Source organism: Dendropsophus ebraccatus, chromosome 12 (genome assembly GCF_027789765.1).
Source record: "Dendropsophus ebraccatus isolate aDenEbr1 chromosome 12, aDenEbr1.pat, whole genome shotgun sequence".
NCBI classification, from domain to species: domain Eukaryota; kingdom Metazoa; phylum Chordata; class Amphibia; order Anura; family Hylidae; genus Dendropsophus; species Dendropsophus ebraccatus.
Window position 1 is genome coordinate 42,743,575 of NC_091465.1, and position 14,630 is coordinate 42,758,204.

The window sequence follows — 14,630 nt, forward strand, 5'->3', positions numbered from 1 at the left end:
TGTTCTGTCTAGCAAGTTGGCAATACGAATATAAAATCCACTGCACTGAGATATACCAGATCTTTGTTGTATGGATGTGTAATTCAGTACTTATAAACTGGGGTCCATATTGTATCCCTGATATAGGCAGAGTTACATCACAAATTTAGATTAAAAGGGAACTATGAGCAAGTTAGACATATCTAACCTGCTGATAGCTCCCTATAGCTTTGGGGCTGCTAAGGAGGAAGGTATATGTTTTACCTTCCTCCTCGGCGCTGATTCACATGCTGTTAGTTGGGGTGATTTCCGCTCTGGAGCAACGTTAGGAGCCCTGCCTTGTGCACTGCTAGGAAAGCTGCCCATTCAAAATAGCCAAAAAACCGGGGTGCTAGATAGACAAAAAAAAAAAAAGCCATACAAACTGGACTTAAAGGGGTTGTCCAGCGAAAATCTTTTTCTTTGAAATCAACTGTTGTCAGAAAGTTATATAGATTTGTAATTTACTTCTATTCAAAAATCTCAAGTCTTCCCATACTGATCAGCGGCTGTATGTCCTGCAGGAAATGTTGTTTTATTTTCTGTCTGACACAGTGCTCTCTGCTGACATCTATGGCTGACATAGAAAACCTCTCCTGCTTTGAACAGTTCCTGTCTCAGCCAGAGATGTCAGCAGAGAGCACTGTGTCAGACTAAAAATAACATGCATGACATATAGTAGCTGATAAGTATGGGAAGACTGGAGATTTTTTAATTGAAGTAAATTACAAATCTATGTAACTTTCTAACACCAGTTCGTTTGAAAGAAAAAGATTTTCACTGGACAACCCCTTTAAGGAAGAAAAAATACTTCCAGCACTCACCGGTCAGTAGAAAAAAGGTTGTGGTTTATTCCATTATCATTTATCTTGAATCTTACCCTGAACTACTATAATGTGTGTGTATAATTGAAGAGGAACAGGCACCAACATTGTAATGTCTATATCTCACCTCCCCTATAGTAACCCAGCTGGGCTTTGCATGGCAATGTGTCCCCTGGACTCTGACACACAAAGAAATAGCAAAAAGCACCCTTAGACCCTTCATTAACATACAGAGTCTCTTCCACTATTCACATACTGCTGTAGTTTTGAGGAATTTTCATGATGACAGTTTTACGTTAAGCTAATGTGGATATTGTAATATATGCTTTGTCCGTTTTAACTTGCCTATTCATTTGTCTATTCATCAGGTCTCTGCTGGGCAAACACAAAAAACGGCATCGTATATCAAGGGCTCCACAATAAAGCAGCCAGAGGAGAGGGTTAGCCTCACTTTGCCAGGTCTAGATGAAGAAGATGAAGAAGCGGATCAGGAGAGTGAAGACCAGGTACCAGACATTGCCTATTAACTTATCTCTTCTTTGTTGTGTGAAACTTTACGAGACTTTGGAAAATCGTTTTATACAAAATATATTTGTACATTTTTTTAAATTGTTAGTTTCTGATCACAAAAACCTGAAAGGATCTAGTTTATGGCTTGCACTGACTTCTTTCAGAGTCCACGAGGATCTGCCCGTCTACTGAAGAACCTGCACATGGACATTGGATCTCTGGGAGGTGGCTTTGAATATGAGGTAAGGTGTAGTAATACACACTAATGCTACATGTCTAGAAGCTACCTAGGATCTAGCACAACATAGGTGAAATCAGTGAAGAAGACGGAAGTGGAAGATCCATTTGTATGTGTCATCCAGGAGAGTGAGCCGAGAGATGAATCCATTGCAGCCAGCGGCACAGACGAGGGCTCTGAGCCAGAGTTACAGAACCTTGCAAAATCCGAGGATGAAGAGGAGAGCCAAAGAGAGGTGCCCTGGGCATATGACATCATGCAGCAGTGATGTCATGGACACCCTGCATGTGTGTGATCCCTCCTCACCTGTAGCCGCCCCATTAGATGCATTATGGTTTGTGTTGATTAGAATTAGAAGACCAGGTGGCTTTTATCTGTAGTGAAAGACTGTAAGCAGGAATGGGATAAATCGTTCAGCTCCACACTGACTATAATGGGCGATAACAACTGTACAAGGAGTGATTATATGTAACACGTAGGATCTGTTTCTTTATTGGGTTTTATGGGATGTTAAAAAAAAAAAAAGATGTCTATTTCGACTTTAGATTCTCGACTTTTTCTTTACTTTAGACCACTCATTTTATTTACTGTGTTTCTTTTTTCTTATTTTATTAATTACCCATTGGGTTTCTCTTTGAACTTACACAGCTACAATAGTTGACTGACAACTTCTTAGTATTTGGGTAAAGGTCATGATGTACATTGTGCTTTTGGAGTTGCACACAGATTGGAGTAAGACCTTACTTACTCAGTTTTCCCAAGCTGCATTGGGGAAATTCTGATATAATGTGCTGGGTGAGTCATGGTAACAGAAATATAAATGTAGAGTTATATTATACTATTTAACTGTTGTTCGGTATAACATGCACTAAGCCTTTGTATATAGAAGGCAACACGACATTTGGCTGATGACCATGGGCTCAGCTTCTTCAAACCATCATCGGTCAGCTGTTATTACCGGAGGACTGTAGGATTACTTTATTATGGAATGATTGGGAAAGTTAAGCTTTTCCCAGCAACACCTACAGACTTTAGTTTGTTTTATGTCACTATTTTTTTTTGTGATTGTGTTTATGGATGAAGAATTGGATGTGACTTTTCACAATTCCTAATTTGATGCGGCTTTGTACTTGTTAAGGAGCCAGTGACTTGACAGATTTTCCCAGTTCTTCTTGGTGATGCATGTTTGCCATTGTTGTGGTTTGCTTCTAGAATTAGTTCTGTGGATTTGTTGACCCATTCCCTTTGGTATTTGCAACCATTGCACATTGTTATTCCCACTAATACTCTTTGTAGAAGGAATTAAAGGGGAGTCCGCATTCATCTTTCCATTCCACTGGTCAGTCATCACCAGGAGTCCAAGATGCCAGTTTGGCTAATGCAGAGACTGAACAGCCTGGAGAGTCAGCTATACAGGGGGTGCACAGTGTGTCTCCAGCTGAAAAGCCTGCGCTGGAGGAAGGGTCCTTACCCCCCTCCTTTGGGAGTGATCCTAAGGAAGAAAACTCTGCTGCCTCCTTAGCTGGGGAGCCGCGTTCCAGTATCGGGGATCATATCCTGGAACACGAAGCCCAGGATGTAAGAGAAGTCCCTCACCCCTGCCTTATGCGTGGTTCTATCTGCAGTAGATAGTGCATGGCTGCTGTGTGCAAGACATTTACTAGTAGTAGATATGTTTTGCGTTCTGTAGATTTTGAAAATATACACATGTCCATCAAGTTCAACCAAGGAGTCTGTAGCTGATCAGCCAATTGAAAGGTCCACAGCATTTAGGTCAGTGCTGCAGCATTTTCATTGTTTTCCAGACATTGTGCCTGTACAGTTTTCTCTATCTTGGTACCATGGAAGTGAGGCCAGCTGAGGTACATGTAGTGTTAGGCACAGCCACTACAAAGTGTATGGATCTGTTCCTGGTAATGAAGAAACTGCAGCATATTCCTCAGTGCCTTCACTCTGATATCGTAAAGCGACTCCGTACCCACAATCTGACCCCTCCAAACCACTTGGACCTTCGGATAGCTGCTTTTAATCCAAGATCTGTCCTGGGGTCCGTTCGGCAGGTGATGCAGTTATTGTCATAAAAACAACTTTTAATCTTGCAGCACGGTGTCTAACGGCCGGGGCTTAGATTTGTATATGCATTAGGCTGGCACAAACTCTCCGTCCTCCCCCCCCCCCTCATCATTAGGAATGATCCAGGAAGATTGCTTCCTATTCCCCACCTGTGTGCATAATGAACATGGGCTGGATCATTAATACACCTGTGCAAAGCTCAAACAGCAGTAAATGTTCAGGATCATTCCTAATGATGAGGAGGGTGGGGAGGAAGGACGGAGAGGTGGTGCCAGCCTAATGCATATACAAATGTAAGCCCCGGCCGTTAGACACAGCGCTGCAGGATTAAAAGTTGTGTTTATGAGAATAAGTGCATCACCTGCCGAACGGACCCCAGGACAGATCTTGGATGTAAAGCAGCTATCTGAAGGTACAAGTGGTTTGGGGGGGGACAGATTGTGGGTACAGAGTCGCTTTAAAGGGGTATTCTGCTTTTCATATGTTGGTGTCCATGGTGTGACTAATAATTCATTCCATACTTGCTATTTTCTCATCAGTCTCCATCCCCCAGTTCTGAGCTGCTGCTGCTTTCTGCTGAAGACACAAACAACTGTGTGTGAGCTTTTCTCTCTGTCTAACACAGAGGCTCTGCAAACAGCGGTCTATAACAGGACTCATATTGGGCAGGGTCGGGCTGTGTAATACAGTCCTTAGGGTCATTTTGATTTGATAGAACTTCTCTCTTCAGAGTGTTACTCTAAAAGTAGTGAGAGGAAGGGGTGCCCTAATATCTTAATACGACCAATTGAAGCTTTACATTCCTGAAATGTCCATATAATGAATTTTTTTTAAACTTTTAATAATAATGTCCTGCTCAGGTAAGTCATCCCTATGGTACTTCAGTGTTAAGAAGAGCTACAAAATTATCAGTATGCAGAAATTTCTATGTAGTCTATGGCATAAGCCTGATCTTTAGCATCTGGTCCAAGATCCACATTCTCCCTCTCATTTCAGGAATCTGAACCCAGTGAAGGTGTCAAGGATGTTCCCAAGTCCAGTAACAATGCACTAGGAACCATGGTGAGCTTCCCCTATATGACAGTTACACTGTATACCAATGCTGATGTCACACACTATAGGTAATCCAGCACTACTGCAGGGCGTGCAGGGCGAGAACTAACAACTTACTGAAGAGAAGAAACCACAGAAAACCATTCATGGAAGATAAAGTAAAATCCTTAGGCTCTATTTGGTTTTCATAACATCAAAGATAGCAAGGACATAGCTGCAAGCCATGACTAAGGGCCAAATCAGCCTGAAACGCATTGAAATCACATGTCCTATCTGTCTTTGATGTTGTGGAAGCCAAATGAAGCCTAAGGAATTTTCATCATCTTCCACTGACAGTTTGCTAACTTTATCTTCTTGGTATAATTTTTTCCCAGTGCCCTATTATTGCCATGTACTGGGAAGAACAGAGGTCCATCTGAATGCACCACCATGCCTTAAAGGGGGACTATCAGTAGGTTAGACAAATATAACCTGCTGTTAGTCCCCTATAGTGCCAGGGATGCTGTGGAGGAGGGTATTTGCCTTACCTTCCTCCTCGGAGCCGGCGGATCCCGTGCTGTTAGTCGGGGTACACTCCGCTCCGGAGCACCTTTAGGAGCACTGCCGCGTCATCCGGCCTGTCCCTTCTAATGATAATGGAGGGGGTGAGTCGGCAGTGGTCCTAAGAGTGCTCAGGAGCGTGGGAACGGCTCCGAGGAGGAAGGTAAGACACATACCTTCCTCCTCAGCGGCCCTGGTACTATAGTGGGCTATCTGCAGCTTACCTGCTGATAGTTTCCCTTTAAATCCTCACTGTCCAGCATCTTTGGGTGACAAATAAAACATCACTTGTAAGTCTATACTTGCATGTTAGGGACATTTCCATTGTACCTGTACTATTTTTGACGTTAATGCCTTTTACATGTATTCCAGTGAGTACTTGCCAGTGTGTCTGAAAGAATTAGCAGTTTACATTTATTTTTTTCTTTGTCCTTATTTTTTTAATGGTTTATTCTGCAGGACTTCGGATTCAGTGGTCGATCACTTGAGAAAGTTCTCGACATCAGTGCACTGTCTCCTGGACCCTTAAGCCCAAAAGTAAGACACATCACATGAAATACAGTGCAATTCTGAAAAGAAAATCCCTGTAATGAATACAGGTGACCAACAGATGGCACCATACACTCTTTGCACTGTGATTCTTGGCCGCAGTGCCTTTTACAGCTTTTGTTTCTGGGCTCAGCTGGGATGACAGCTCTAGCAGATCTGGCCACCCGTGTATATAGAATTACCTGACCTGTGATAACTAAGCCCAGGCAGGTATGACAGAAGGGGCACACTGCTTATTAGAGGACTGGAAAATTATATTAGCTGAATAAAACAAGCTAAGCTATTTATTAAAGCCGTAGGCTGTAGGTTACAGTAAGCACCAGTGATTTGGCGGATAATGGTATTATAAGAATCATAAATTATAATGTATACTATGAGGCAGTTTACATTGGAAGGAATACATAGTAATACAAAGTAATAGCGTTTGGTAAACTGACATAGAAAAGAACTTGGGGGTATTAGTGGGCATGTAATAAGCAATCAGTGCCAGGAAGCTGTTGCTAAGGCAATTGAGATATAATGGGTATTTAAGGGATTGTTCACAAGCAAATAACTGGTTTGTAGAAATTCGTATTATCTTATTATCCAATACTTTCTTACCTATGTGAGGTTGCTGTCCTCTAAGCTCAGCAATCTATATACATTACTATATACAGTGGTACCTTGGTTTAAGAGTAACTTGGATTGAAGAGCGTTTTGCAAGAAGAGCTTACAGTTTTTCAAAATTGGAATGGGGAGTGGGGTAGGGGCATAGTCTGCACAGGGTGGTCTATAGCACTGTACTCTGACCCAGGAAGTCTCCCTCACCTTCCAAATCAAAGCAGATCCACTTCAGACTGGGGCTTGCATCAGGGGACAGGACTGTGGAGGTAATCTCTTCATAGCTGTAACCCCTCTCTCCCCGGACTGAGAGTGCTGCATGTATGTGCCCACATATACCCTGCTCATTCCTTCATGCTCTCTGCAGTCTCTATCAGCCATTTTTCCCATCCTCTCCATTCCTGCTATAATGTGCCTGCACTTACACTCGGCCATTCACATTGCTGCTATAATGTGCCTGCACTCGCACTCAACTATACACACTGCTGCTATAATCTGCCTGCACTTACACTCAGTAACTCACATTGCTGTATAGAAAAGTCTCTGTCACTGTCCTCCTGCACAGCTCTGTGATTCTCACTTCCTGATTGGTCCATGATGAACACACACCCCTTCCCCATTGCTGTCATGTGACTACACAGCCCTGCTTCTCTATTCTAGCCTGTTGTACTACATTATGGGGATCTGCAGTTCTATCCTGTATCTACAAACTGCCGCTGTTATTTCAGGTTTATGCACTTACTATACTTTATACACCACATGCTGTTGGCTATACTGTACTGTAATTTATAATATGTCAGCAAGTAAAAATAAAGAAATGTAGAGGGCACTCACCGTTAAAACTTATTCTTTATTCATTTTCTTTAAAATCGCCATATTAAGACATGCAGGACATATTAGGAGAGCAGGCAAACACTTGTTCCAATCAATGTGGCAGCGTGACAGCTGTTTCGCGTGACGTAGGCATGCTTCTACAGACGCGTCTGTAGAAGCTTTCCTAAGTCACGCGAAACAGCTGTCACGCTGCAACATTGATTGGAACAAGTGTTTGCCTGCTCTCCTGCATGTCCTAATATGGCGATTTTAAAGAATGAATCAAGAATAAGTTTTAACGGTTAGTGCCCTCTACATTTCATTATTTTTTCTTGCATCTGGATATTGTTTGGACTCCTTAAGTAGAAGTGAGCACCCCATATTCTGTATGCAAACTCATCATCATTTTTTATATACCAAGTTAATTCATTTACGCACAGCTCAGTAGTGCCGGTAGCTATATCTCTATGATACACTTATAATATGTCAGCTGTTTTAAAATGTTTGTTTCATTTGTTCTGCATGTAATTCAGAAGAAAAAATTATAATTTTTGGGGGTTTGGAACCAATTGTCTGCATTTCTATGATTTCTTATGGGAAAATTTACTTTGTTTTAAGAGTGGATTTGGATTACAAGTAGAGATGAGCGAACCTCGAGCATGCTCGAGTCCTTCCAAACCCGAACGTTCGGCATTTGATTAGCGGTGGCTGCTGAACTTGGATAAAGCCCTAAGGCTATGTGGAAAACATGGATATAGTCATTGGCTGTATCCATGGTTTCCAGACAACCTTAGAGCTTTATACAAGTTCAGCAGCCGCCACTAATCAAATGCCGAACGTTCGATTTCGGATGGACTCGAACCCGAACCCGGTTCGCTCATCTCTAATTACAAGCATGGACCCGGAACGTAACGTATGCTCGTAATCCAAGGCATCACTCTATATTTAATACTTAATGGGTTTGGCATAGTGCAACCCAGAATTATATGTTAAGGGTTTTTATTATCACCTGCCCACTTATCCTGTTGATAAGTGTCTAGATTATGGAGGATTTGACCACAGGGCCCCTATAATCATGGACCCCTACAATCATGAGGGATCTTGCCTCTGCAGCAGTTGAGGGACAGTCGAGCACCATGCCAATCCATACAGACTCTTTGAGATTGACAGAGATAACTAAGTGCAGCACTAAAGCTATCTTCAGCAGTCCTATCAATTTTGAATGGCACAGTATACACACTCAATCACAAGGGCAGGCAAGTTTCTGCAAGGGCCTAGCAACAAAATATGTATGAAGTCAACCACCATTCCAGGATATACAAAAAACTGCAGGATTCATGAGCCTCAGCTACAGGCTAAATATGTGGTGTAAAGCACATACAGCTTCACAGGGCTTATGAAATGTTAAATATAACGTGTGTTTAACAGTATGTATAAAAATAAAAATTTCATGCATAGCAGTTGATTAAATAATTACTTTATGCAAATACAGGCGTACAGGAGTGCAAACAGGAAGTATAGGAAGCATAGATAATAAATGGGAAGAATACATTTCTGGGGACTGTGGAGAAAAACATGGCAAATTAGACCCTACAGCACTATGTATTAGTGAGACTTCTGGTATGTGAGGGACTACTATCTGTACTGGTCAGTGGAGGGAGGCAGGAGAAGTGAGCTGGGGAAATACAGCTGCTTCCTGGTCACATTGGTGCCCGTCCACAGAAAGTAAAGAAACTATACCTGCAGAGAATTAAAGAAATAGGCTAAAAAGCTATAAAATAGAAACAGAGAGGGGCTGATATTGCATGGATAGTGTTATAATCGAGTTAAAACACTGAACACTTTTGAGAAGCAGTTAAAAAATAAACAACATTTTCTCTAGGTAGTAATTAAAATGTTGCTTACTTTCGTCTATACAGCCTTTTACAATATACTTTTTTTCCTTTTAGGAGACAATAGAAGAAGAGGTGGATGAAGATGTTGAAGAAGATGTCAGTGAAGAACACCCCGAGCCCGTAAAAGATCTAATGGAAATAACAAAACCGTAGGTGAAACTTAAGATTTTTTCTTTTATTGTTCATATGTTGCAGTTTTTTTTTTCTCTGAAACCTTATTAAATATTAGAATCCAGCTACAATTTGTTTCTTTTTTTGTATTATTTTATAGAAAAGTTCCAGAAGCAAAACCTACAATCTTTACCCCAGAACTAACAGTCACAAAGGAGCCGTCCAAATTATTTCCAGAATCCTTCAAACATAGCAGCCAGTTCTTGCCAAATGCAGCAGAGTCCAAACAGCAAGCCGAACCTATGAAGCCGTCCACAGAGCCGGTGAAAATGACAGGAGAACCTTCTAAACATTTAAGTGATGCTTCACAATTAAAAGTGGAGCAGGAGAAGATGGCAATAGAGGAAGAACACAGGAAAAAACTACAAGAATTAAGAGACAAGCTGAGGAAAGAAGAGGAGGAGGAGAGGGATAGACTGCTTCAAGAACAAGAGAACAACCTTAGGTAATTCAATGTTAGGCTGTGTACACATCTGAAAAAGGTTACATTTGTGGTATACATGAGCAAAGTGACAGAGTGGTATGCCAACATTTATCGCAGCATACCTGTGCCGGATCAGTTGATCCGACTAAATGTAGTCATTACTAGACTACGGTCTGTCCACTGAAAAAAGCATCTCCCATCTAGAAAACTTTGTGCAACCTTGTTTTATATTACATATGCCTCTTTTCATTTGAATTGGTGTTGTGTAATACTACTATGCTTTTCCTGGTGGTAAATGCTATTGGTGGTTTCAGCTGCTGCACTTTTGCTGATGAGCTTTTTGCCTGATGCATTTAGTAAAGTGGATGTATTGATGTGGCGACCCTCACTGTACACATACCCCACCGGTGCCAGTTACTTAGTGCGATCTGTTATATATGGTGGCACTGGGATGGTGCTGGCTAAGTAGCTGAGCACACACCATCTGCAACAATTTTAGCTATGTGGGCCCCAGTAGTAGAAATAGTCCAGCACCAAAAATTTTAAAATAAAGACCATTAAAGGAGAAGTCTGGCAAAAAAGTATTGTATTCATCCCCCCCCCCCCCAAAAAAAAAAAAAATACAAATCCCCAATATACACTTATTATGGGAAATGCACATAAAGTATTTTTTTTCCCTGCTCTTACTCCTGCATCAAGGCTTCACTTCCTGTAAAATGGTGATGTCACGACCCGACTCCCAGAGTTGTGCTGGCTGTGGCTGCTGGAGAGGATGATGGCAGGGGGACACTGAGGGACACAGGGCACTGGAGGGACTGGAATTACTGCGTTTAGTTCACATGTAATGGAATTTTTTTCTTCTTTTTTTTCTTCTTCTTGCTGTTCACAGGGCCCTCGAAGAAAGGTTAGAACAAGAGACAAAGAAGGAAGAGAACAACCTGTGGGAGATCCAGAAGCAGAGATTACTAAAACTAGAACGTGAGCTCGACCTGGAGAGGGAGGAAGAAGAAGAACACATGAAGTAAGGGGAAATTTACAAGAATGAGTTTTTTGCCTTGCTTCTGGATGGCTGCTTAAAACCAAAACTGTCTGGCTTTGCCTGTAGGAACCAATGACAGCTCAGTTTTTTTTTCGCTCAATAGCTCAATAAGACATGAAAGTGATTGGTTGCCATGGACAAATCAGTTTTGTGTTCAGGCAGATTGCTAGACCTGGGTCATAATATCATCTTGGTCTCTAGTGCTTTACAGAGAGATCCATAAATTCACAATATTACCAGCACAGTGGATTTTACGGAAATTTTATAGGGGAGAGTTTCCCGTCACCGATTTAGCCACCATTTGCTGTCAATCAGTATAGCATGTAGTGATTGCAAAATGAAGCCAGCCCAGCGGGACATAGATCAGGTGACCAATGCGGTGCTCCGCCTCAATAGAACATCAATCGTAAAAGGTGGATAAGTGAACTGAGTGCCGCCTGTTCACTTATCTACCTTCTGTGACAGTGGATTTTACAACTACATTTCCGTGTATCTGACACAAACATCTCCATATTTCATGGGAAGGCAGTGCAGATAAAGTATTGCAAGTTCACAGAAATGTGGCAAATTCAACTAATTCTTAACTAACTTTTAGTACTGTTAGTTAAAGGGGTACAACGGCAAATAGAATCTTTTGAGAATCTTTTGATATATTGCTGCCCTTCAATAAACAATAATAAATAATACACAAGCTATTCTTACCTCACCACACTACTCCCGGTGTCCTCGCTGAACGATCCTGCCGCCACTTGTGAGACAAACTTGGTGGGGTCCCATCCCAGACAGTGATTGGCTGAGCAGGCTGTCACTGCTGAGGTGAGTTAGTGAAAGAGAAGGCTACAGGACGACACTGGCAGAGCATAGTGAGGTAAGAATACCAGTTTTTTTTTATATTGTAAAGAAGGGCAGCAATATATCAAAAGCTTTTCATTGCTGAAGTACCCCTTAAAGCTGAAACTAATCTCACCACGCTTTTCTGTGGTGTGATCTTCAGGATTCGGGAAGAGGATATCCGAGAAAAGCGGAATCAGGCTTTACAGCAATTGGAAGAGTCTCAGGAGGAGAAACTGTTGCAGGATAAAAGGGATCTTCTTGAAAAAGTGAAGAAAGAGACTGAAACTTTACTTGAACAGGAAAAGAAAAAGCTGCTACGTGAAAGGGAAGCGGCTGTGGAAGAGATGAGGCAGAAGCATGGACAAGAAACAGAGGAGGTGAGCGATTTTTCTCTTCTGTATGAATTATGCTTCTCAGCCGCACATATAGAATAAATGGATTACACAGCATCTAGAGGAGGGGGGTGTTTATTTTACCTGTATCTCAATGCTGTGGCCAGGGGTGCTGAGCTGTTATGCAGCAGATGGGCATTTGGTGATTTGTGGCTGGTTCACTTGTCACCTGGTTACCCACCCCCTTGTCCATGCTTCTGGCTCTTGTAAGAGTAGCACAATATCAAGGTGCAGGTGAGGCGAGTCCCGTAGGTGACTTGTACTTCAGTGTAATACAGTTGATGGTAACACACAACTTAACAAGTGCAGGTACAGGTGGCAGTAGTGCTGGAAGTAGTGACTTGGAAAAGGAGTAAGTAGAGAAAGTGTGGCTTATCTTAAAGAAGGTAGAATGGAGCGTAGGAAAAGTGTACCTTAACTGAGAAGAAGAAGATACCTGACAGAGTTTGGTGACTTGACTGGTGAAATACCTGTTCCGGGACGCTACAACTAGCGGGAAGACTTCATAAAGTATTTTGGTTTTAGTGCTTTAGTCCATCTTTACAGAATGCATGATTGATATATTAATTTTATTCCTTCTGTTTTGTAATACACATTGACATTGCAACACCAATAAGAAAAAGTCATCACTGGATCAATAGACATGTTAATGATATACAAAAGACAAAACATAATATTCAAAACATTTGGATTTATTCAGTGGCACTACACACAGAAATGCAGTCACTGACATACCTTGTCACGCTATCAGTGTGGTTATTAGTGGTTGTCTGAGAATGTTCAGTCACGCCAAATGCCTTTGGGCACACAAATCTTTGAGATCCACTGCCAGCAGCTCCCTTTTTAAGGGAGGTTTTTTGCCAACCTGTAACATTTCAGATGTGCTTGATGGGAAAGTTTCCATATGATGGGAGAGTTTCCATTTTAAGGGCTCACAGGCTACTCACATTAGCACGAGCAACCTGCTGCCTGGCATTGTTGAGTTGAAAAACAACCCCTTAGACACGTCAGAGAAATGGCCATACCAATGGTTCCACAGGCAAATCAATGGTAACGCTGAGCTGATTGTGTACCTTGTTTGAAGACTAGAGAGGTTTGGCATACTGTACATCATGCCACCCCATGCTATAATTCCAGGAATAGGATCAGTGTGATGCTCCCAAGTGGAGGCCTTTTCATGGAATTGTCCGCATGGTCTCTAGACTAATCTCTTGCTATATTTGCATCCAAGATAAAAGTGGTAGGATAGACCTCTATTCCAGCCTCTATCATCTTGCATTGCACCATGATAATCTTTGAGCGTGGAGACATGAGGTCAATAGAGCACCTGGAGCTGGATCTCTGGATTGCAGCCCAGTGTTAATGGCTCATATAGACACTAATTAAAAAAGAACGGTGAAAGAGCTCTTCATGTGTGGGGGGAGACAGGTACCAGCTTTTCTGTCTGTTTTCCGGAGAAGAAGGGAGGTGGCTTTCGAGATATGTTGTTCTTAAATTCTTTTATATATTATATGTTTTATTTCTATTTATTAAGCCTTTAGTCATAACTTTAAATGGTCCCTGACTGTGGTACGCTTTTCTTTTTTGTTTATTGTTGGGTACACCCTGTACCTGCTATCCCTGAAGAACCAGCGGCAGCTACAAGCCTACAGGGCTGAGCACCCACTTTGCTAGGATCATGAACGGACTACAATCTGGTGATGAAATATTAAACAATGGTACCACTATACAGCTGCAAGCTTTAGATTTATGGGAATAAACTAGGGAAATATTTTTATGGTTTTCTCTGACATATTCTACATCACACAATAGCAATATATTATATGAACGACAAATGATTGTACAATGTTCTAGAGTTACTTATATATCTAATTTTACCATAACGTAGAAATTTTATAATAATTCTTATATCAGCTCTATACATGAACATTTCTACAATCTGACGGGCCCAAGTCCTGTGGATGGGCAGCAGATGTTCTCTCTTGGTTTCCCGGCATCTGTGCATTGCTCTATTCCGATCAGTGTACATCCACAGAGTATATACCAGACATGAGACATCAGCTGCAAATCCTAGTACTGGGTGTATATTTACCAGCCTAATAATAGTTGTCTGAAAGTACCGGGAATATGGCCAGCAAGCCAAGGGAAATGCTTTTTACCAGAGCTGGATGCGTTCATGTATTTTACATTTATATTTAAAACAACAATAAGGATTATTGTAAAAAGAATAGTAATATTGCTGAATGTGTAAACTAATAATTAACTTCAAGGCATTTTTTATATTTTTGTATTTTTCCTATTTATTTTGGAAATGGTGATTAGAGGTATGTTTATCTGCCTGCCTACACCCTCCACTAGAGGGAGCTAGGGGGTTTACTGCATACTGTTTTATTTTTAAAGGGGTATTCTTATTCCTTTAAAAAAACAAACCACTGCCTGTGGCCTTCATACTCCTACCAATCAGTAGAACAAGTTTGGCAATGCACTCAGCTGCGCGCTTCACTTCTTGGCCACAGCAATCTCCATCCAGTTGTGCTAGACAGGCTCCAAGCGCACTGTCAAAAGTTTTGATTGCTTGGGGACTGAGCATTCAGACCCCCACTAGTTATTAGAATTCATTTTTATAATATTAAGTAAATTTCCCCCAAAGTTTCTAG

The 14,630-nt window shown here is 41.5% G+C and overlaps 1 protein-coding gene across 2 annotated transcripts in view; it reads left to right on the forward strand.

Moving 5' to 3' along the window:
* Positions 1 to 14,630, forward strand: part of CEP164 (centrosomal protein 164) — a 56,964-nt gene that overhangs the window by 18,429 nt on the left and 23,905 nt on the right. For both annotated transcript variants that reach the window (XM_069947647.1, XM_069947648.1), the window contains exons 6-13: positions 1,211 to 1,348; positions 1,517 to 1,594; positions 4,660 to 4,725; positions 5,716 to 5,793; positions 9,168 to 9,262; positions 9,385 to 9,729; positions 10,598 to 10,729; positions 11,742 to 11,958. In XM_069947647.1, the coding sequence (XP_069803748.1) occupies positions 1,211 to 1,348; positions 1,517 to 1,594; positions 4,660 to 4,725; positions 5,716 to 5,793; positions 9,168 to 9,262; positions 9,385 to 9,729; positions 10,598 to 10,729; positions 11,742 to 11,958 (1,149 nt within the window). The remainder of the gene's footprint in view (positions 1 to 1,210; positions 1,349 to 1,516; positions 1,595 to 4,659; positions 4,726 to 5,715; positions 5,794 to 9,167; positions 9,263 to 9,384; positions 9,730 to 10,597; positions 10,730 to 11,741; positions 11,959 to 14,630) is intronic.